At 42.5% G+C, this 23,903-nt stretch overlaps 1 protein-coding gene across 1 annotated transcript; it reads left to right on the top strand.

Annotated features, from left to right (window-relative positions):
• Positions 1 to 39: 39 nt before the first annotated feature.
• LOC144125423 (cyclin-dependent kinase 5-like) lies at positions 40 to 23,876 on the top strand. Its single transcript, XM_077658793.1, is given in 12 exon segments — positions 40 to 208; positions 474 to 562; positions 4,579 to 4,646; positions 10,019 to 10,136; positions 12,847 to 12,942; positions 14,298 to 14,372; positions 14,458 to 14,554; positions 16,044 to 16,113; positions 18,385 to 18,445; positions 21,579 to 21,632; positions 21,634 to 21,660; positions 22,681 to 23,876. Coding segments are annotated over 12 exon segments (891 nt in total). The 5' UTR covers positions 40 to 171; the 3' UTR covers positions 22,780 to 23,876.
• The last annotated feature ends 27 nt before the right edge of the window (positions 23,877 to 23,903 follow it).

Genomic DNA, 23,903 nt, shown 5'->3' on the forward strand with positions numbered 1-23,903 from the left:
GTGTTTATATATTTAACAAGAAAATTTACGTATTGCCAGCATGTTTTTTATTTTCTTTTTACACCTACAAATATGGCCGCCGCCTTATGATCGTGAGCGACGCTCAGCCGGCGTAAACAGTGATAGAAAAAAAAAAAACGGGTATTATGTCCCTCTATTTCGGCCGTTACCATGCAGAAATATGAGAAACTTGAGAAGATAGGAGAAGGTACAACGCTCCTATACTCATGTTCTTTTTGCTGTTATTTACCTTCAGTCCCTCTACTTGTTTTCGAGCTGCTTTTCATATTCTTGCCACTGGTACTCCAACCATCCTGTCGCTCCAAGATGTGCTGTGCATTATTGTTCTCGCGATGCATGAAAACTGACCAATATTTCTAGCTTCTCCCATGTCTCTGAGACAACGTGCAGTTGGTATTCCACAGCGGTGGTATCTGTTCACGGCAGGAGTCTTAATGCCCGCATCTTTTCAGGTACTTACGGGACCGTGTTCAAGGCGAAAAATAGAGAAACGCAAGAGATTGTGGCACTCAAGCGTGTGAGACTTGACGACGACGACGAGGTAAAACAACACTGTTGAAACCCTTGTTCGCAAGAACTTAACAATATTTGCAAATTACCCAAATAACTAAGAACTTTCTTTATTCACATGAAACTGTATATTCGCCATTAGTTCTTGAGGGTTGGCCAAAGTTTTTACACGTTTATGTAAACTTACACATTGTCACATCCGGATGTCCTGTGGCTCGCGAGGGGAGACCTCCCTCCTCTTGTACTAGTGGACCAGCTATTTCGAACGTGGCGTCTTAAGTTATGTCACCACCTTTTTCAAATTTTTTTAAAATTTCGACCATTAAATTTTTATTTCACATTGACCTTATAAAGCACCGTTTTATATGATACTCAAAAGCAAGCAAGGGTGAAAAAAAATATGCTGGCATTTGTTAATGACAAAAAATTGCCCAAACTTGGCTATGACGCGAACATTCATAACTAGCGAATGGAGAGCAGGAATTGTACACTTTTTGGCACAGAGTTAGCCAACTAATCAGACTGTGCAACCAACTAGGATCTTTGCCATCCGATAATTGGGAACCAAGTTATAGCAAAAATACCAAAGAAAACAAAAAATGTCGTTTTTGCCTGCATTCCTTGACATAACACATGATTAAATCAAAACTTACCATTAAATTTCATTCACCCTAGTTCATTGCACAGGCTAGTAACAAAGGAACGAGCGTGCAAAGTTTCATTGAAAAATATTTATTAATTTCGAAGTTATAACTGTTTGCGCAACAAGAAAATGCAAGAAATCAAGTTTTTAGAACGACAAGATTAAAGTTTTTCAGTCCTTGTAGAAACAAGATCATCATACCCTAAGAGGTTAAAATTGACCAGGTTCATAGCTAGGGCCCTCCTTAGCTGCCACGAGCTCTTTTGGCTTTTGTTGCTGCCCGTCTTTTCTTGCGGAAATGTTTTACCTTACCTGTTGATTGACGCTGGGCCTTCTTCACACGGTACTGGTCACTGGTGCAACATGCTACGAGAGTGTAGTGGCCGGGTTCGATGCCTGCTTCCCTCAAAATATCTTCTGTACTTCTGTTGCCATTATTGAAGTGGCACACAGCATCATATAGACCAAAAACTAGGATGGCGAGGCTCGCGTGGACGTCTTTGGGAACCCGTTGCCAAATCATGATTGATGATAGGATCTCCATATCTATCATCCTATTCCCTTGCAGTAGAGGTTCTTGCAGCGGCACGTCACAATTGTTCTCCAAGTTCCCAAGGTTTGCAGCACTCGCTGATACATTCACGTCCGCATGGTCTTCGGTCGGAGCATTCATCGTGTGGCGACTGCCAAGAAAGTTCCGTTTCAATCACCTTTGTACCCTGAACTTGGCCATGCCTTCTTATAAATATGTCCAGCCTATGTTATTACTGTTGCTACTAAAAATAATACCTATAAAAAGGACGAATCCAGTAGCATTCAAAGTGGTAGCATAAAGCGCATGCAAAGTAAACAGAGACGCTTGTAGCTTCATGCATCCCCCTTGCAAAAATTTAAAGCAAAGTTTTAAAAAAAGGAAGCCTTACAAATTGCCTTTGAATAATCTTTTACATATCAGACTAGAACATAACAGAAAATTTTCAATATAGGCTGTTGATTATCGCTGATTTATCAGTTTCTGTTGCCAAACCACATCAGTTTCCGTTTCAGAACTGTTCACCACCTGTTTGAAAGTTGGCTATAACTTCTGAACTAAATAAGATATGAACATTATTCTTGCTGCAAAACATTTTTGAATGTTAGGGGATTCTCGAAATCTAAAAAGAAAAAATGTAATTTTTACAAAAAGACGCCTTTTCAAAGGTGGTGACATACCTTAAGACAGGCTTTGGATCGATCAAGTGTGGTTTGTCTCTTGCACTGTTCTCTGGCAAATTTCTATGATAGCACACCCAATAAGTGTGCATCAGCATGTAGACAAAGACGGGACGTAGACAGAAACACGGACAAGTGCTGTTTTCACGTCTACGTCTCATCTTTGTTTGCGCTGTTGACACGTGCCTCCAAACTCGCCTAAATTTCGGCTAACACAATAACAGGACTTATGCTTCTAATTTTTCTGTGTCAAATTTTTTCTGAGCACTTGTAAGAAATGCTGGGGAAAAAAACTTACTCTTCATTTCCTACATTTGATATACTGGAGCCGATGTGCCACAGCAGTATGTTTGGAAAAAATCCACCTTGGCGCAAATAAATTCACACAGGAAAAGGAGACAAGGAGGCAACGGACAGGCGCCTGTCCGTTGTCTCTTTGTCTCTTTTGCCTGCGTGAATTTATTTGCGCCAAGGTGGATTTTTTCCAAGCTTCAAAAAAGTGCTAAGCTAACTAGCCCAGCAACATGCCTTACTGAACACAGCAGTATGATTTAATTCAAGACTTTCACAATGCAGCCTGAATGGGAGAGCATTATTGTGGACCTTACGGCATTTTGTGCCACAAAGTACTTGCATTCCTAAGCACGCTTACAGCTTGAGCAGTGTAAATAATGCGCCACTGCAATGGCTCAGTGGTTATGGCGCTCTGCTGCTGACCCGAAAGACGTGGGTTCGATGCCAGCCGCGGAGGTCTCATTTTGATGGAGGCGAAATGCTAGAGGTCCGTGTACTGTGCTATGTTGGTGCACGTTTAAGAACCCCAGGTGGTTGAAATTTCCAGAGCCCTTCACTGTGGCATCCCTCATAGCCTGAGTCGCTTCGGGACGTTAAACCCTCACAAACCAAACCAAGTATAAATAATTCAAGCTCTTCAGAGCTGCGTAGTGCCTGTCTATGTACCTAAATTGTGGTTTAAGGCAGCCAATGTGCATGCATTATGAGTTGAATGAGTTCAGCCAGGTTTGGTCTTGAGGACTAGCTGCTGGTGCGTGTATTCCTATTTGTGGAAGGAATTTTAGTTCCTTTGAAAATCGGTGCTTGACTAAGCTTTTTTGGCACTTGTTCACTTTTAAACAGGCAGTTGTCGAATATTTTTTGACTGGCACCATTGATATTATGTGCGGTTGTGGCTCCACAAATAAAAGTATATTTCTGAGTCAAGTGGTTTTCCATGTTTATACCGCTTCAGTTTAATTTCCCTGTGCATTGCTGAGGCTGTGATTGCTCCATGTCTAGGAATTCGTGCTACTGCCACTTGAACGCTTTCACAGTCTTGATAGGGTTCCGCTCTTACTCCATTGACTGGATAGAGTATTGACTCAACTGGCATTGGAGCTACCCCGTTAGCAAGTTGCATTTGGCCGCGGAGTTTTTGGTTCAAGGACCATTGAAAATGACTATGTGACATGGGCATAAGATTTACTTTATAATCCATGGCTACTTTGACCTGAATTGGTATAATTTCTTGATTTCTTAAGCTATACTTCTCAATACTGCACAATTGAGTCTAATATCTTGGCTTTTGAGCATAAATTTTTTTAGTTTGGGAAGTGGGATGTATCATGCAGTTTGATCAAACTCAGACTGTCAAAAATATATGAAGAAATAAAAATAAAATGGGATTTAGAATAAAAATGGGGCAATATATGTGCATCATTCAGTGCCGTATGTCTTGTTGAATGGTCACATACCTTGGCTTGTGATATGTGCAGTATTGACAGCAATATGCATGGCGTTATGATTCACCATTGGGCTACCTTTCTGCAGTCTACCGAGCCTCTTCTTCCTTTCCTATCCTACTGTATTTTCTTTACACTTACCAGGTATCTTCTCACATGAAGGGTATGACTGCTCATGTTTATTTTCTCTCTTGCACTCCCTGCTAGCGATTGCAGCGGTCATGTGTTGACTTGCTGGGTCGTTAGTGGCTCAAAGCGGAGCAGAGGTTTCCCACTTGAAAATTTGAAGTCAGTCAAAGAAAGTGTTATTTGACTGAACAATTATCAGCTTTAAAGAAGTGATAAGATGTGAAGTTTGCAAACAGTGCACTCTGCTTGGTGGGAGTGGGAGGCTCCTAAGGTTATGTGTTTCAGACTTTGCATTTCATCGTGCTTTTCACCTTTCTTTTGTAGGGCGTCCCAAGTTCTGCATTGCGGGAGATCTGTCTCTTGAAGGAGTTGAAGCACAAGAACATTGTCAGGTGAGTTTTTGCTTGCTGTATAAGAACACCTTTCCTTGCTGCACCTGTTACATACCGATCAGGAGGTGATGCAAAAAGTTTTGTGATGTTCGTAAGCCGTTTGCATAGACATAGTCCACGGGCCGACTTCATTGAAATGTTTGTCTTTTGTCTGAATTGCAGACCTGATCCTTCACAGCTGCACTGTGCTATGTTTTCAATCAGCAACTGTCTTTTTTTTGTTGTTGTTATTCATCATTGGCTAGACTTACATTTCTTGCCAAAGTCCAATTTCTCCTATTTGTAATTTTTGCTAGGATATCACTGACTTTAGTTTGTTCTCTGATCCTTAACATTATTTCTCTCATTTTTCCTTCCACTGCACTGTTCTCAATTTGAGGCATTTTCATTTGGCATTTTTGTTGTTTGGTTTGTCAGAAAACTTTTCTATTGCGCTGATTTTTGCATTGTGAATCCCCATTATGTTTGCTCTACATTTCCGAGGAACTAAGTGCAAAGATGTGCTGAGGTCTCTGGTGTACGGTAACAAACCTCAGGTGTTTGAATTTAGGGCTCTTCTCTACTGTTATGTCCCTCATAGTAAAATGTAGCTTTAGGACATAATTATTCTCTCAGTGCTCTTTTATGTCTCAAAGATACAGCTGGGTTACAGTTCTCGTTGAAAGCACATTTCTTAATGGATGTGAATAAATACGAAATTAAAGAAACTTGTTTTCAGTCTTGCCCTTAACCTGACACTGGCACGCTAGCTAACTGTACAGGAAAATTCATTGAACATTTTTCACAAAATTTTCTTCTGTTAACGACCCATTCTTCCATATTTTTGTAATGTATGTTAGAACTCACAGTGTCTACTGGCAGGTGTTTCTAAAAATTGTGAGATTTCCATGACTTTGCTTTAAGATACTGAGCTGCTATGGTATTGGAATATTTAAAACATGGGCCATTCCACGCCAAACATCCCAGACGTTGCGCTCGACCATCTCCAATTTGTTAAAAAAAAATTAATGCAAACTTATCCTAATGTCCGTAATCAAAACCTGAAATATATTTTCCTAAAAAAATTTATTCGTGAGATGAAGGCAGTTTTATATTTAGAAAAGGCGAGAAACCAGGCACTGCTAAATAATTAATAAAAATGAAATGTTTAGAAAACACTTCACAGCTTTATTCGGTGTAATTATTTAAACAAAATCGAAGAAAAGTATGAAAATGTAACATTTTTGTCATTTTTTGCCTTAAATATTAACTTTCTCTCAGAAATTCGGAAATAGCCGTTTTGTTCCTCTAGATGTCTAGTACCTATAACAAATGTTACAGGTCATGAAACTGTGTACATCAAGGTAAAAAGAAGTACTAAAGTTGCAAAAAGTGTGTTTTGAGCCAAAAGCAGGCGTTAATTTCACCCTGAGGTTTGTTTAAACCGAGAAAAGAATTTTTGAAGTAGAGCTCTCGCGCCGCAAGTTGCGTCGTCTTTTAAAGGGACACTGAGGAGAAATTGAAGTTGGCTTGTATTGATACAATACCAGCTCCTGATCACAAAAACGCCGCTCTTACTGAAAACAAAACTCTTGTAAGGTAGAAAATAGCAAGAACCAAAATATAGGTATCGCCGCCACAGGCCAAACTCGCAAGTACAAGCGTGGTGACGTCGTAGTGCAAGAGATGCCACTTTGGAGGAATTTTCCTTCCTACATGGGGTGCGAATCTCTGAGGCTGACAAAGGAAGATTGCGCGGTTCAATATTGAAGTAAGTTTTGTTTTAAAATCGATAGTGCACATTTATCACACAAAGAAGGCAAACAAAAGGCAACCTGAATGTTGGAAGCAAAGAAAACTGATGCTTGGCGGCGCCACAGGCGGCCAGGAGAGTTTCGATTTTTTAAAGCGCTTTGCGCCTATGAGCTTTGTGTGCCCCGTGGTTTTGTTTTTGACGCGCCTCGATTTACAAGCGCCGAACAGCAGAGGAACTCCAAGTGCCGCTTCAAGTGCTAGTTAACCTTTGGAGGAGCCTGTTAAGGCTTGTCAGATGATCACGACGGTCGATGAAAAACTATGATGGCACGATGGTCGGTAATCGTACAAGGCAGCACTTGTCTTCGCACGCTCGCCTGGCGAAACAGTCAACTTCAAACTACTTAACGGAAATCGTTTATTAGGGACGGGAGACAAAGTACAAGGCAGTTCAGAAAAATTGCTGATGGCCTAGCTCTGTTAGGCCAGGATATACGTAGCGAAAGCGCGGAGATTTCTGCATCGGAAGAGTGCATTCACAAGATGCGCCTTTATTGACAATTGCTACTTGAGCCGTCGTGGTGGAGTGGTAGCGTCTCCGCCTCAAGCGCCAAAGGCCCTGGTTCAATTCAGAACTTCAGCACAGGTTTTTTTTTTTTTTATTCAGTGAGTGGGCGGGGGTTTTCAGTGGCTCCTATAGATGCCGCCAACGAATACGTTGGTTAGCGGTTAAGCGCAGGCTCTGTTAAGGCGCGTTTATGCTCCGGTGTAACACGCGCACGCGCGCGCTGCACGGCGACGTTAGTCGGCCAAAGCGAGACCCTTTATACTCCAACTGCGCTTGACCGCCGACGCGTTCGGCGGCTTTGGCGCACAGTGACTGCACTGGCGGGGAGACTTGGAGCATGTCTCTATTTCGCGCCGAGTGCGCCAGCCGCCGCCGGCCCGGCCGGACTGATTCGGCCCCGCGGAGAGGTGCACATTGTGACGTAGTTCAATAACTTCGGCAGTTGGGCGGAGTTGTTCTTTTCGAGCTCTCGGCTAATTTGATCCATTCACGGTACACATATGAAGGTACATGCAAGTGGGCGAGAGAGCCCGATCCAGTGGACCCGTTGGATCTAGCGGAAGCCGTTGAAGCGTCGTGCGTCGGCTTTAGTTTCAAGGCGCCCACTTTAAACGCGACCTCCCTTGAGCACCTATCTGTTTTTTGTGGCAATAAAATAAATAAATAACTTGGCCCTTGCAACCGTGGGAGACCTCGACGCCGCCTGCTGCCCCGTGCAACCGCGCCTTTCAAGGAACCCCAATCCGTTGGCCCCAAAGCCCCGGCCAGCCTCCGATGGGCGCAACGCGCCGACCTTGTCCTGGCGCCTCGCGACTCCCCGCACTGAGGTTATGATATTTAGTTTGCAACGGCTGCTCACTGAGGAAGGGGGAAACGACCCGCCGGCGCCTAACCTAACCGTGCTCCCTCAAAAGTATCGCACGCCCTGTGGGGCTGAGGTCGCTGAAATGCAGGCCGGAGATTTTGCAAGAACTACGTCGTCGTGTTCGGGAATGGGATCCATTGCAACGCTGGCAAGACGCCGGTGCAAACGTAAACAGAGCGACTGTAGCGACACCCGATAGATGCCTTCAACGTGCGGCGGCGGTAGCTTTCATTTCGGCAGCTGCTAGACCGCGCTGCTAGCCGCCAGAAATCACGGAGTCTCCGTTTACGTCACGTTTCACGTCACTCTGTCCTGTGACGTCATAGGAGTTCTCCGTGTCGTCATAAGAGTTCTCGAGTTTGAATCAGAGTGGCGGGAAAAACTTTTTCAACTTCGAATTCAAATTTCTTTGAAATAAATGCATCTTTCGCTGCCGGACAAGCGGCAACAGAGCCATGAAATGCCGAACTATCAGATTTTGCTAACAAAAAAAATTTGATAGGGTTCTCCTCAGTGTCCCTTTAACGCCTCTTCACCGCAGAACATAGCACCTGGCATGGCAAGACACTTATGGCCAGACAGCTTCGGTTTGTTGTCGTTCGCTGTTGTACATTTTCAGGGCTGGAGCTAAAGAAGATATCACGTGACATTCGGCGGATGATATGCAATAAACGAGATCGTTTTCGCTTTCAAGTTCGAACAGACCTGCTTTGGTGCGGGGAAGCCAAGAGAAGAAAAACAAGGGTATTCAGCATGCTGTCTCGCATGGACCACAAGGAGGGATGACCAGCTGGCATGGCAGGCGCATCACAAGTGCTTTATTTATATCCGAATAAGATTGCGGAGAGCACGTGCCTTGGAGCGCACGTGAAGGTGCGAAGTGCACACCGCTGCGGTGAACATGGCCCGCTTGCGCGTAGGTGGGTCGCTCGCATGAAGGTGCTTCGCCAGCTGCTGCTCGTCTACATTTGTCGCTGGAGTATTACAGCAGAAATTACAATGATTAAATGAAATACAACCAAAACATCACATCGGAAACAACTGTGCATGAATGAGCCTCTGGCGACCACAACGGTCAGGTACCACGTAGTGCTGCTGCGTCGCAGACTGTTTCAACACCAGATTGGCGTCTCACAAGCTCTTATGCTGGTGCTTACATCCGTCATGGCGCTGACAATAATGACTGACTGCGACAGAACCACACCGAACAACTAGCTCACTTGGGCTTGTGCCGCCTCGGCACCGTTAAGAAAATCTTTTCCCACGAATACCTGTTCGACTACTCAATGTTCCCATGCTTGCCTGCAGTGCAAACCACACTTAAGGACAAGAACTCTACATTTCATCTGGCCTCAGTGTCAGCAGTGTCGTGCTCTGTGACAACGCAACTTGCGGCGCTAGAGCTACACTTCAAAAATTCTTTTCTCGCTTTAAACAAAAAGTACCTTGATAAAAATGTCAGAAATGAAAGGCAATAAACTGTTCTACGTAACCCGCTATTGTTTGTATTTGTACTTGGACCACCTGAGGGTGAAATTAACGACCGTTTTTGGTTTAAAACGCACTTTTGCAACTTTAGTATTTTATTTTACTTTGATGTTCGCAGTTTCATCACGTGTAACATTTGTTATAGGTACTAGACATTTAGAGAAACAAAACGGCTATTTCCGAATTTCCAAGAGAAAGTTGATATTCAAAACAAAAAAACGACAAAAATGGTACATTTTCATACTTTTCTTCGATTTTTAAAAAATATTTCTGCCATATATAGCTGCATGCTCCAGATTATATCGAAATCCAGAATCTGCGTAAATGTCAATGAAAAAAATTGTGAAGTGTTTTTTTTTTAAATTGAATTTTTTATTACTGAGCAGTGCCTAGTTTCTCGCCTTTTCTAAATATTCAAACTTCCCTCACCTTATGAATAAATTTTTTTCGGAAAAAAATTTCAGGCTTTGATCACACACATTAGGAGACGTTTCCATGAATTTTTTTGAACAAATTGGAGATGGTCGAGCACAACGTCTGCGACGTTTGCCGTGGAATGACCCGCATGCCTTAGTTTGGCAATTGTGACATTCTGCCTCAGCTCCTTATGGGTCTTTTTTTTTGTTATTGAATTGAAAGTGGAGTAATGCGCTGTGGGAGCACAGTGCATAACTTTCTTTTAACGGTACAGGGTGGTATTCTCTTCTTTTTTCACAGATTACACGATGTTCTCCATAGCGAGAAAAAACTGACCCTTGTATTTGAGCACTGTGACCAGGATTTGAAGAAGTATTTCGACAGCCTCAATGGTGAAATTGATCTTGAAGTTGTTAAGGTAAGCTGTGCGCTACCTACTGAAAAGCAAAAGAAAGTCAGTGATGTTTTTTAAAAAGTGCTGTTATGTAGAGGAAATGAAGGAGAGGCAAAAGGTACCTGCTGATTTGTTTGGATGCTTTCAATTAACCTCCTGAAATTTTCTTGCACCTGAAAGTCATACATGCTTGAGTTGTTTTTGCATCGTTAAACATGCTAAAATCACAAGAGAATGGGCCTGAAAAGGCATTGCGGTATAAATGGTCAAAATTAAGTATTGTGTTGGCTTTTGGAATTTACCGAGAGGCCTTGGCTCTTAGGTGCTTTTAGTGATTGTATTACAACTTTTGTCTCATAATAAGGTTTTGAAGGGATGCAAACAGTATATTGTATTGTGAGCACTGACCTAACTTACATGTGGGGCCCTTTGTTTTCATGTTTTATTTTTTCCAGAATTTGGAGGTAAAAATCGGGCAATATATTATTAGTTGAAATTCGGGTACAGATCGGGTTATTCAGAAAAATTTCCATAATTTGGACTTTTGTCTGGTCCTTTCTATTGCAGCATAAGACAATTCTCTATAGGCACTTGTTTTTGTGCAAGATGCAAAATGGTCTATTTTTCCCCAATATTTTACAAACACGAAAATTACAGGTTGCACAGAAAAAGACTGTTCACCAAATCATATTTTTTCTCATTTATTGCAATTATTTTATTGCGTAAACTGTCAGTTTTTTTTTCGCAGCACTTCGCATGCATGTAATGCCTTTCTGCCTTGTACATTGCGAAGCAGTCATTAAACATCACAGAGGCTATTTTAAACGGGTAAGTGACCTAGAGCAGGGCATTGTTACCACGGATAATGCTTGATACATGATGTTGAATAAATTCCTGGCCAATACCCATGTTGTGGCGCCTTGCTTTTAAAAATTACTTTTCTAGCATGTCCTCAAATTAGGTCTTCTCATGAATCACAATCATTAAGAGGAGTTTTGCCCCGCCGCGGTGGCTCAGTGGTTAGGGCGCTCGACTACTGATCCGGAGTTCCCGGGTTCGAACCCGACCGCGGCGGCTGCGTTTTTATGGAGGAAAAACGCTAAGGCGCCCGTGTGCTGTGCGATGTCAGTGCACGTTAAAGATCCCCAGGTGGTCTAAATTATTCCGGAGCCCTCCACTACGGACCTATTTGTTCCTCTCTTCTTTCACTCCCTCCTTTATTCCTTCCCTTACGGCGCAGTTCAGGTGTCCAAGATATATGAGACAGATACTGCGCCATTTCCTTTCCACCAAAAACCAATTATTATTATTATTACGAGGAGTTTAAGATCACCAGTTGAACGAACACTTTTCTAGGAATAAGCACAGAATATGAGCTAATTTTTATGCAGTGTCTTCAACTTGTTTAGGAAAACATACGTTTTCTATGCCCTTTTAAATGTATGTATATCTTAACGAGCCCCTTATTCCCTTTCCATTGTGTGTACTCTGGAATAGGAATTTTTTCTGGAAGAAATTGGGTTTAACCTGGTTTTAAAGAAATGTGTTTGGGGTGCAAGAATCGGGTATAATCAAGTTTTACTTCTGAACGATGGGCTCTACCTGTATGACGTTGACAAACAGAGTATCATTCCTTTTTAGCACAATAAATCATGAGCAGATAAGTTTGTGTTTATAATGACACAGTATCTTCAGGAACTAATGTCCTCATGTTGCATTTACAAAACCACTGATTTTCATGCAATAAATGCATCTGTGGTAGCACTTTATTTATACTCTGTGTGTAAAACAAGGAATGCCTTGCTGTCTTGTTTATATGTGTGTTGTCATGGCTGTCATAGATTCATATTTAGTGCATGCTTTAGGTTTCATGTATTGGTCATGTTTTGTTTAATCATGCTCCCGTTCTTTCGTTTTTTAGCCCTTCACAGTGCGCCTGTTAAATTTGGTCTGTTATCTTTAAAGCCTCTAGTTTTCTGTGATGGACAATTTTGTATTCCGTGAAATGAGGGTAAACAATCGGCCATATTACACAGGAAGCCTCCCACGCGTTAGCGCATGTGGTCTTTTACGCATCAGTGGCTGCGCGCTTCATCTCAATGGCCCAGGGTCATTGAAAAGTTGCTCTTTCCTCGCAACTCATGAACTTTGTGAGTGAGCTTGCTGTGGATATCTCAAAGAACAGCAAAAGAAAAAAAATTTGCTCTATATTCGCAGTCTGGTTCCAAGTATAACACGAGGTGGTTTTGGAAGCAGATGATTGAAGAAAAAAAAAGCATTATAGTTGAGCAGATATGGTAATACGCTTTTGACAGGTACCAGTATCTGACGTCCCACAGAACCATGTGGGCTCATTGCTGCTAGCACTGCAGCATTTGACATGCTAGAATTGCTCGAGCAGATGAAGGCACCAGGAGAACTTTGTTCATTACCGTATTCTGTGTTTGAAGAGAACTCAGGGGATTAAAGTCATTTCATTCCCATAATTCTATCATTCCTACTGACGTCCAATAATGCAATGCCATAAAAAAAAAGGTTTGTGGCTGCTAACATGTAATTCAGCGAAAAATGCTAAAATCCATGATTTTTTGTGGGATCACGGAATTGCAGAAAACTAGGGGCCTTAGTGACGTTTGCACATATATCAGGTTTGCACATATATCAGGACAGATGAAACCTCCAGGTTTCTACAACAAAGCAAGTAACCAGATCTGTTCTTGTTTTTTTTTTTTAGTCTTTTATGTTCCAGTTACTCCGTGGCCTTGCATTCTGCCATAGCAATAATATATTGCACAGAGATTTGAAGCCACAAAACCTGCTCATTAACAAGGTATTGTATCTTTTCTATATTTTGGGCTTTGTAAATATGCAGTTTGTGATTTGAATGCATAATTTTTTCTGCAATCCAAAATTGGCCTTTATATGGCCACAAGTCATGCAACAGATATAATGCATTAGTATGGGATAAGAAGAAATTCGAGAATACTTGTAATTTCTGATTCAATATACTAACATGATTTCATGCTTTGCTAGGTACTTTTGTTCTAGCTGAAATTTTTATTACATGGTGTAATGCTTAGTATTTCAGTTAAATGATTGCCATCCTAAATTATTCAGATATTACATGCAATTAAAAAAAAATAATGTGTCTTAAGCTACAAAACTGATTATCATCTAAGCTCATGCTTTAGAAAAATTTTCAGCTGTGGAATGTGTTCATGCTTGAGATTGGTGTACCAGTGTGTCTAGACTGGGTGAACCAAGTGGTTGAACCTGTTACAGCTTACTAAACTCGAGTAAAATATGTGCATACTCTCCGCAAGGCCATTATTGAAAACACAATTTTTTTCTTTCCTGTCAGAAAGGAAATGTCTCGTGTATTCTTTTGTGTGGGTCTCAGGCTATGATATGCGCATATTTTTGGCAGCTAATAGAAAACAAAGCTCTGTATGTGCTGTAACAGAGAATAATTTTTTGCATGTTAATGTTACTCCTGGCCTTGTGCCTGTTGATTTCAAGGCATTCCTGAGCAGTATCTTCGTGCCTCTTATTCGTGCGTTAAAAGCTGCGGACTTGCAGCACTGAGACCCTTAAGATGCCACTTCAAACATATATAATCTGGGTGGTTCATGCGGAAAGGGCAGTAGTCATTGTGTACTATGTACAGGGATTCTAGAAGACTTAGCAGGATTGTAGCATGCCATAATATGAAAACAGCTACACAAACTTTTAAGTGGCCGTTGTCTGTTCTGAGTAAGAATGCAAATTTATTGTTTTTCACTATTTTAAGAAGTGTCTAATGTGATACATAATGCAATATTAATCATTTTTTAAGCCAGACCATATCTCTGTTGTTTTAGAGATATGGTACACCATTTGAGAGAGGCTTTTCTTTCTTTTCTTCAAAACTTTTATGTGTCTGGTAATCCATATTTAGGTCCAAATGTTGTCAGCAACATATATTCACCTTCTTTTGCTTAAACATACCTTAGCTTTTTTTTTTTCCCTTCTGCATCCAAGCCTTGAAAGTGTAGCTTCTTTAAGTGCATGCGCCTAGTTCAGAACTTGTTTTGTTACTCTGGAATGCAGTCTTGCTGTCTTTGAAAAGTGCTCCAGCATTAACTGAAAGCATCAAGTCATTGAGGTTGTGCCGTGCTGATCTTTTTTGTTTGTTTTGTTTTTCAGAATGGGGAACTCAAGTTGGCCGACTTTGGCCTGGCAAGGGCATTTGGAATTCCTGTTAGATGCTACTCAGCTGAGGCACGTATATTCTGCCGTTTCACTGTTGATGTCATGCTCATTCAAAGGAGATGAGAGTGCCGCTGAACATGTTCATAACATCTAGGTTGTCACGCTATGGTATCGGCCACCGGATGTCTTGTTCGGGGCAAAGTTGTACACAACCTCCATCGACATGTGGTCCGCCGGCTGCATTTTTGCAGGTTAGTCTACCTATCTTTCTACTGCGTTTTCAGTATAGTCCTAATTCGGCAAAAGCACCATGGTCTGTGTGCCAAATGCTTCCACCCACCCAACCGCACCCTCCTAAGACCTCCACCCTCCAGCAGCCTCCTCCCACTGGAAACCTACACAGCAGTGGGACAAAAAACAGCAGTGAAATGAAACTCAAAGACACAGTGGTTAGGCAATCATTGTAAAGGCGAAAGTGTGAATGTGATAAAAAATTGGTTTTTGGGGAAAGGAAATGGCGCAGTATCTGTCTCACATATTGGCAGACACCTGAACTGGACTCCCCTAAGGGAAGGGATAAACGAGGGAGTGAAAGAAGAAAGGAAGAAAGAGGTGCTGTAGTGGAATAATTTCCACCAACTGCGGATCTTTAACATCGCACAGCACACGGGCGCCTTAGCATTTCGCCTCCATCGAAACGCAGTCGCCGCGGTCTCGAACCCCGGAGCTCCTTTCTTCTTTCACTCCCTCCTTCATCCCATCACTTAAGGTGCGGTTCAGGTGTCCGCCAATATATGAGGAAGATACTGCGTCATTCCTTTTAATAAATAATAATTGTTTTTTTGGGGAGAAAGGAAATGGCGCAGTATCTGTCTCATATATCGTTGGACACCTGAACTGCGCCGTAAATGAAGGGATGAAGGAGGGAGTGAAAGAAGATATGAAGATAGAGGTGCCGTAGTGGAGTGCTCCGGAATAATTTCGACCGCCTGGGGATCTTTAACGTGCACTGACATCGCACAGCACACGGGCGCCTTAGCGTTTTTCCTCCATAAAAACGCAGCTGCCGCGGTCGGGTTCGAACCCGGGAACTCCGGATCAGTAGCCGAGCGCCCTAACCGCTGAGCAACCGCTGGGGGTTAAAGGTGATGTTGCAAAATTTCACACTCATGCCATTTTGAGATTTATCAAAAGTGATATTGCAAAATTGCAAAATTTGAGAAATCTCAAAATGGCATGAGTGTGCATTTTCAAAACACAGAGATGCTTGTGCAGACCCTCGTCAGGCTACTTTCCTTGATAGAAAAAGTAACTGTGCTGGTAGTTGCCTGTTTAGGAAGTAAGCTGCTGCAAATGTCATGCTTTTTCCAAGGTGGATAACCTTGCTCTCAAAAGGATTTAGTCGATTTAAACATTCTTGGACTGACGTTTTGTTCTCTGTATCATTGATAGGTGTATATGATAGACAGGAGGAGCGTATGTTAAAACTCATAGTATTAGGAGGCAATTGGGAGGCATGCAACATTGTGACAGCACTGCAACTTGCCTGAACGAAGTAATGACCTCATTACTTAATCGATTATGTCCTTCTCAGATAAGGGATATGGCTTAAAGTGATAATTCTGGTATGCTTGTTTTGAAATTTGCGCTTTTGCAGATTATGGATAGGGTAAGTTATAAGCAGTAGCTTTTCTTTTGTAGGTTCCTTATCGTTAATGCATTAACTGATTTTTTTTGCAGAGCTTGCAAATGCTGGAAGACCGCTGTTCCCAGGAAGTGATGTGGATGATCAGCTGAAAAGAATATTCAAATATCCTTTTTGATTTGTTGCTACCATACCGTGCATGCACCCAAAGTTGAAAAAAGCTGCTGATCTGACATGTACAAACTTTGTTTGTCTTTGCTGCCACATGTGCTTCACAGGCGCTATGCTTATTGCTTAGCTTGCTACATTTTTTTTTTTGTGCCTTGCATTTGTGGTGGCTTTATTTTATTCATTTCCCTTTGCTTCCTGTCGTGCTTTTGTAATTGCTTGTCCAATTCTCTTTCACGTAACTGGGACCAAGCTTTAAAAAAATACGTCACGCATGCACAAAATCAACTTTATATTGTTGGAATCCGTGTAGCGCAAGGGTGTACTTTATATTGTTTCCCATTGGCTAGTTAGAATTATTTATGACCCACAGCGGCGGCTCAGTGGCTTTGGCATTCAGCTGCTGATCTCGAAGCCACTGGTTCAAGCCTGGCCGCTGCAGCCATATTTTGACGAAGGTGATATACAAGAACACCCTCGTGCAATGTGATGTTAGTGCACGTTAAGGAACCCTAGATAGCCAGAATTAATCCGGAGCCCTTCATTACGCGGTCTCTCATATCCCATGAGCCGTTTCTGGATGTTAAACCCTACAATTCACAATTTACAATTTTAGAATCAGTTACTAGTTATTTAGTTCACTAACCACTGATTTCAGACCACTGTGAAGATTAGAAAATTTGTGATGTGCATTCAGAAGCACACGATGCAGTGTTTTGCGGCAAGATAGCTCAAACTTGTTTTTTTCGGGCTTTAAAAGGAAACCCTCGGATTATCAGTCCGTTTGATTTCACAGTTGCACACCTGAATTACTGCCCTGTCGTGCTTTTCATCAGCCAAGCTCAGGTGTTAGCTGTGAGCAAGTGACAAGCAAGCCGTTTCATTGTCGGTGTATGAAAAGTGTGGGTTTCTCAGTAGGCACAGGCCACTAACCACCGCGGGTTCGGGCTTCGCGCGAGCCAAAGGCCCCGATCAGCCGTCACCACACGCACCCTGGGGCACCGCTGCGGCGCACTCAGCTTCTACAGAGAGGAGAGCGACTCGCCGCAAAGACACAGGCCTCCGAGTTCACGAAGGAGACGTTTATTCACGCTGTCCTCCAGCGGTACACAGACTCAACAGTCACCGCGTCCCGGGTTGCGCGAGGAGCAAGGCTCCGCTGCGCACTCGGAGCGACAAGAGCAATGCGCGCCACTAGCACGCCGCTGCAGGAAATTGTCCTCGCAGCAGTGCTGTGATCTCTCTCGTGTCGGCCGTTGGGCCGTTTGCGAGACAGAGTGGCAGTCAACTCAAGGTGCGCCTGTCGGAGGTCTCTGGACCCCTGGACAGGCTCGAGCCGCGGCGGGTCGAGGACCCGCGCTGGCGAGCTCGAGTATGCACTAGTCCGAACGGCAAAGGCCGGCCCGGATGAACAGTACCATTCGCACCTTAAGCTGTCTCGGAGGAGTCTCTCTTGGAGCTCCGCTCGGACGGGCGCGCGGCGCGCGGCCGCCCGAGCGGGTCCTGAATTCCCGCCGAAATGCACCAATGGCAAAGGCCCTTGGGAAGCCGGGCCTGAGCTGCGGCCGAATGACGGTGATTAGTCACCCAGCCGCCTCTCCATCTCCTGAGGCGGGAGAAAGGGAAAGAGAAGAACAACGCGGGATGCCGGCAGCAGCCGCGCTAAGGCAACGGCGGGAAGCCCGGATTCCCACAAAAGCTATATTAGCAGTTTTGTTCTGCTGACAGAAAGCATGCACAGCTGCATCTTATTCGCCTAACTTATGGGCACTCATGTAAGGACTGCTATGAATCAGATATGCATTTCTCATTTTGTTCAGTGCTGTCACGTTCTCATGTGCCTGCTGCACTAGGGGATTTCTTGCTTGCTCAAAGCCAGCATAAGGGCTTCATTCCTTGAACACACATGAAGAGAGTGCTGTAATCCAGTTATGCTACTATGAAATCAATTTTTTTTAGTGTAGCAGCTGTCTTGCTGCACATGACTGAATCGACTGTTTCTGAACATGCTTTATAGCTTTAACTTATTATAGTGTTCTGAAATGAGTAATTATTAAATGATGTAGGTAATGTTATTAAATTAGTAAATGGGGTGCTCGGTAAAAAGTATTCTGACTGGCGCAGCACAGGTGCCAATGATATGCCGTCAGTTTCATCCTGTTTTTTTTTTTTTCCTTTTAAGCTTGGTCTGTGTTAAGTGAATCATGTGGTGTGTATATGAATGTACATGCATTTTAACCTAAGCATATGTTCCTTGACAAGTTCTACGTTGTTAGGAACGCCAAGTGAGGACACATGGCCAGGGATGACACAGCTTCCTGACTACAAGGTAAAAATAGCAACTTTGTTGTTGTGGGGCTCATCTCATTTAAAGGGGATGCGACAATTTTAGTTATTAATGCATGAAATGTAACCAAGTTTGACACAGATATGATACTTGTTATGATAATTTCAGAACTAATTTTATTTTAAGCTAGCTAGTATAGTTGCTCAGTAATAGAATTAGCCACCTTGTAAAGCATTCGACTCAGTGGAAACCTCAGCAGTCATACAGGCATTGCCTAATCAGGGGGTAGAAGAGCCTTATGTCAAAATACTGGAAGATATATATAGCAACTGCACAGCTACTATAGTCCTCTATAAAGTCAGCAATAGAATTCCAATAAGGAAGGGCGTCAGGCAAGGAGACACAATCTCGCCAATGCTGTTCACCGCATGTTTACAGGAGGTATTTCGAGGCCTGAATTGGGAACAGTTGGGAATAAGAATAAATGGAGAATACCTAAATAATCTGCGATTTGCTGATGACATTGCCTTGCTGAGTCACTCTGGAGGTGAATTGCAAATCATGATCAATGAGTTAGACAGGCAGAGCAGATCGATGGGTCTAAAAATTAACATGCAGAAAACCAAGGTAATGTTCAACAGCCTAGCAAGGGAACAACAGTTCACAATTGGCAGCGAGAGCCTAGAAATTGTGACGGAATACGTCTACTTAGGGCAGGTAGTGACAGCTGATCCGGATCATGAGAGGGAGATAACTAGAAGGATAAGAATGGGGTGGAGCGCATATGGCAAATTCTCGCAGATCATGAGTGGCAGTTTACCAATTTCCCTCAAGAGGAAAGTGTACAACAGCATAATCTTACCGGTACTCACCTACGGGGCAGAAACGTGGAGGCTAACGAAAAGAGTTCAGCTTAAGTTAAGGACAACGCAGCGAGCCATGGAAAGAAAAATGATAGGTGTAACGTTAAGAGATCGGAAGCGGGCAGAGTGGATGAGGGAACAAACACGGGTTAAGGACATCCTAGTCGAAATCAAGAGAAAGAAATGGGCTTGGGCAGGGCATGTAATGCGAAGGCAAGATAACCGCTGGTCCTTAAGGGTAACGGAGTGGGTTCCAAGAGAAAGTAAGCGTAGCAGGGGTCGGCAGAAGGTTAGGTGGGCGGATGAGATTAAGAAGTTTGCAGGCAAAGGGTGGATGCAGCTGGCAAAAGATAGGGTTAATTGGAGAGACATGGGAGAGGCCTTTGCCCTGCAGTGGGTGTAGTAAGGCTGATGATGATGATGATGAAAGTCATCCCCTGAGCATTAAATAATTATGGAGCAAGTACTCAGGTTTTTAATGTCAGCGTGTTCACAAAACCTCTGTTCTGTGCAGTAAAGCTATTAGTTCTTTCTTCAGATGCCCAATACTCGCGAAAACGTTTATCTTAAAAATAACTTTCAAGAACTATTGCATGTGTAAATAAAAAAAAAAATCGAGCTTTATTGCACTCTGCAACATCTCGGGATTCACGCACAAAAAAACAGAATCGTTGTGTTGTCATTCTTTACGAAATGCCAAAGGTATGAGTGATGGCAATTGCAGAAGAAGTGAAAGCTGAGAAAACAAACCTTAAAGTTTATTCCCTCATTTTCCTCATTTATCACCTTGGTACGCTTTTGCTTTTGGCCAGAGAAATGCGGCATTATAACCAGTAGAATCTCTGATCTTATGATCTTTGCTCTTCATGGTGATATACTAAGATCCTGGTGCACTGTCTTCGGAAACCTGCGGGATTCACGATGCATTGGAACCATCAAAAGTGCGATTTGCTCATAATTTTTGACAACCGCACATGAAAAAAAAATGTCCAAGTTTTTACTACATATTTCGCTGTAATTTGTTGTCACGTGACAGATGAAAACCCAAGGGTTATAAAAAAAATATGTGAAATTAAAAATTGTGACCAAATTGGCCATTTTATTTGCTGCATCCCCCGCACCCCTCAAGTTGCATATATTTTGATGCTCTGAAATGGCAGAAAAGCAGGCACGAGTATAGAATGGCAAATTTTCCTCATTGTAGACCTTATTGCAGATACTGTAGAGTGAGCTTACTCTGGTCTTTTCAGTTTGATATTTTCTGCTAGTTTATGCTAATCCTAGTGGTGAAATCCTGAGCATATCTGTGCTTGTCCTATTGCGGATGTTGCACAACTATCACTGGCAGTTCTTTGCATTATTCTTCTCAGTCAGAAGTTGGATTCTAGCTGTGTGGCATTTTTACTTTCTTACGCTGCCACAGTTTTATGCTTCGGCCAGTTTTTTTTTACTTAACTGTCTAGGCTTTATATCCGTTATATTTCTTCTGGTCATGAGTGAGGGGTTCTGCAAATGGCTTTCTTTTTTCTTTCTCTTTTCTGAATGTTTTGGTTCATACATGCTTGCTAGCTTGTGTTTCTGTTCTCTGGCAGTGGTATTGTATATCTGAGTGTATATTTACTTTCAGTCATCATAGCATTTTGTAGACCTTTAGAGATCTTTGACTCATGTTGGGCAATGCACCCTTGTATGGTAATCTTTCCTCATCTTGATCTCAAGTTGAGAGCGACATTTACTTTTTAGTCTGAAATTGAAGCCCCCTCTTGATTTTTTTTTTGTGTTGCTAGCCGTCTTGATCTGGGAGGTGCTGTGAATTGAATGGTGCTTACATTCACCACGTTCTCCATTGCTTTGTTTGTTCGTTTTCACTGAAATACAGTTGTGAACATTTGGGGCATAGCCTAGAATCTTGCAGTGCTTGTTTTATATCTGCAGCTGATGTAATGTAAAACCAATAGTTCGGAAGACTTAGATCTCCATATGTCTGGCACAATCATCGTTGTCTGTATCCACAGTATTAGACACGGTGGATTGTTTGTGCCTTCACTCTCCTGTGCGTGCCATGTGCAGTGGACACTCGTTAATTCAAACTCACCTTATTCGTACTTTGGCTTATTCATAGTGACACTTTGGTCTGATCAGCATCAAGAGTATATTAAAAAGCCTCGTCTTAATTTGAATTCTGCACAGTTTTATCAGATTTTCAGTCGAACGTTTTGGGTTTCAATCATTGAGAGTTGAATGTGCAGTGCAGAGGCTACAGTGTGCTCCTCTGTGCTTTCCCTTATCTTTTTGTATTTTCTCGTTGGCAGTCTTTTCCCCTGTACCATCCAACAACCAGCTTTGCACAAGTGGTGCCAAAGTTGAGCTGGCAGAGGACGAGACCTGCTGCAGGTTTGTGTCGAATTAAGTCTTTCACACCTTTACGTAGAGCGAATGTTTATTGTGTTTCTCAGTTGGCTTTCTCTTCTACTCCATCCATTAAAGGATGGGTTTACATTGCGTAGCCTTAGCAGCATCTTCAATGTAATGTACAGCTTTTTGCATGCAGACAGTTGTTTCATGTTTCTTTGGCTGGTGGTTCTGCTTGCAACAGGATCATGGCACGGTTGATACTGAAAACAGGTCATGAGTGAGCACACGAAATGTCACCTTGAGTTTATTTTCGGACATTGTGTAATAACACACTTTTTTATTCACTGTGATTAGAAACAGACCAAGATTCACATTGCTTCTGTCACAGCAGTGTCTCTTGACTACCTGGTGTCTTGGAAGAATGTTGCATATGGTCGCAGTCATTTTTTTCATAGTAGCGCATGCATGCATGTATGGCTAAAGTTGTAATGCAAGAGAAACTCCTCTATTGCCTGTGCTGTAACCTTCCGACATTGTAGATGGAATCTGCACTGTTGGGCAACATTGGGTAGGGGGTGAGGTAAGGGGTGATGTAAAAAGAATCTGGGTAGAGAAGGAGACCGAATGTGTAAAGTTCATAATGTCCTGGTGGATCAGCAACTGGTAGTTGTCTGAACGATATGGCTATGCCACACATAGCATGATCTGTGGGTTAGGTGCACCTAAGTGCACCTGACCCACATGTTCACTGGTCTGTGATGTCGCAGCTCACGAAACAGCAAATGTTGACGGTCACATTGTCAGGTTGGCTGATGTTTGAAATTTTAAAGTTCTTGTGCAGCCGTCTGGTTTTGCTGAATGCAGTTGAGCTTGTTACCGAAGTAATGTGCTTGGAAATGAGTGTGTCACAGCCTGTGCTTAGTTTTTTGGTATTTCTCTGAATGAAAAGGCTATATTTTTTGCTTTCTTGAATTTTTTATTGAAGTTGGCTTTTAAACAGGAATGTGAACATGTTCTGTAGTATTTATCTCACACCTCTTTCCGCCTTATTGATTTCAGAAGCTTCTAGTCTGCAATCCAGTCATGAGGGTGTCAGCAGACGAGGCTATGCAGCATCCATACTTCAGTGATCTGCCAAGTTCCATTAGGAATGGTTGATTTGTTGCCAGGGCCTTTGGTGTACATCATGGTGACTAATCTGAGCCATTATTTGCCACCCCTTTCTATATTTGTCATTTCATTCAGTTTCATTGCTGTATATATATTATATATAAATATGCTAAACATTGTAGGTCCCATGTTTGAACACTGTTGTCTATGTTGCCTTTTCTTGTCTCGAAGGGCCTTTGCCCACAAAAATTGGAGGATTGCCATAGTGTTGCAGGATAGTGTCAAAATAGTGTACCTGATAAATGATAACAATTTGTTTAAACAGTTTATTTTGGGCAGTTATGCTCGAGGTGCATTACCAAGTGGTGCATACCTAATACGTAACACATTCACTGCAACAGTCACTGTGGGCCGCGTCGTATATTCGTTCTGTGCAGCCATGAATACTGAGGCACGTGATGAAGCTATAGGATAGCTCATGTTTTTCGAAGAGTCTGCTAAAAGCACTCATGCCAGGCCGCTGTTGTTATCGCTGGCATTTCTAAGAAGTTTGCTTTGGCAGTGGCAGTTTGCTTTGGCAGTGGCCCACCAGTGGGCCATGACACATGGGGATTAGGGCTTTGCAAATCGCTATGCCACCAAAAGTATGCCACCAAAAAAAAAATTTGGTTTTGGCACTGCAATGCATTTTCCTGCAAGTTTATTTTCCTTCATTTCTGCTCTGCTTTTAATGTGGTACTGATAAATCCAAGCATCTTAAATGACCATTGTAAGTTGCTGTCTGCACATTTGCGCTTTGAGGAAAATCTACACATCACTTGTGATGATCACATGCTCCATGCACTTTGAATTAACAGCAGATTGAGTATGCGTGAAAATTACGACTGAAAAAAATGATATTTATTCGAGGTAAGTGATTTGAAAATTTAACAAGGTGTTTTCATGTACAGGTTGCAATTTTTTTTGCTGTGTGGTATCAGCTTGTTGTATACGCCGTGTACATGGTGGTTGGTGGCTAAGGAAATGCAGGACAGTGTAACCTTAAGAATCAGCTAAGGCTCTGTTGTTCAGGTGGAATGGTTTTTACATGTTTATATGGCTGCAATGCTGAAAGTGAAAATAAAGCTATTGCTTGACAACTGCAATGCATTGATACTGTCACTGAGTGCGTA

The sequence above is a fragment of the Amblyomma americanum genome, chromosome 3 (assembly GCF_052857255.1).
Source record: "Amblyomma americanum isolate KBUSLIRL-KWMA chromosome 3, ASM5285725v1, whole genome shotgun sequence".
NCBI lineage: Eukaryota > Metazoa > Arthropoda > Arachnida > Ixodida > Ixodidae > Amblyomma > Amblyomma americanum.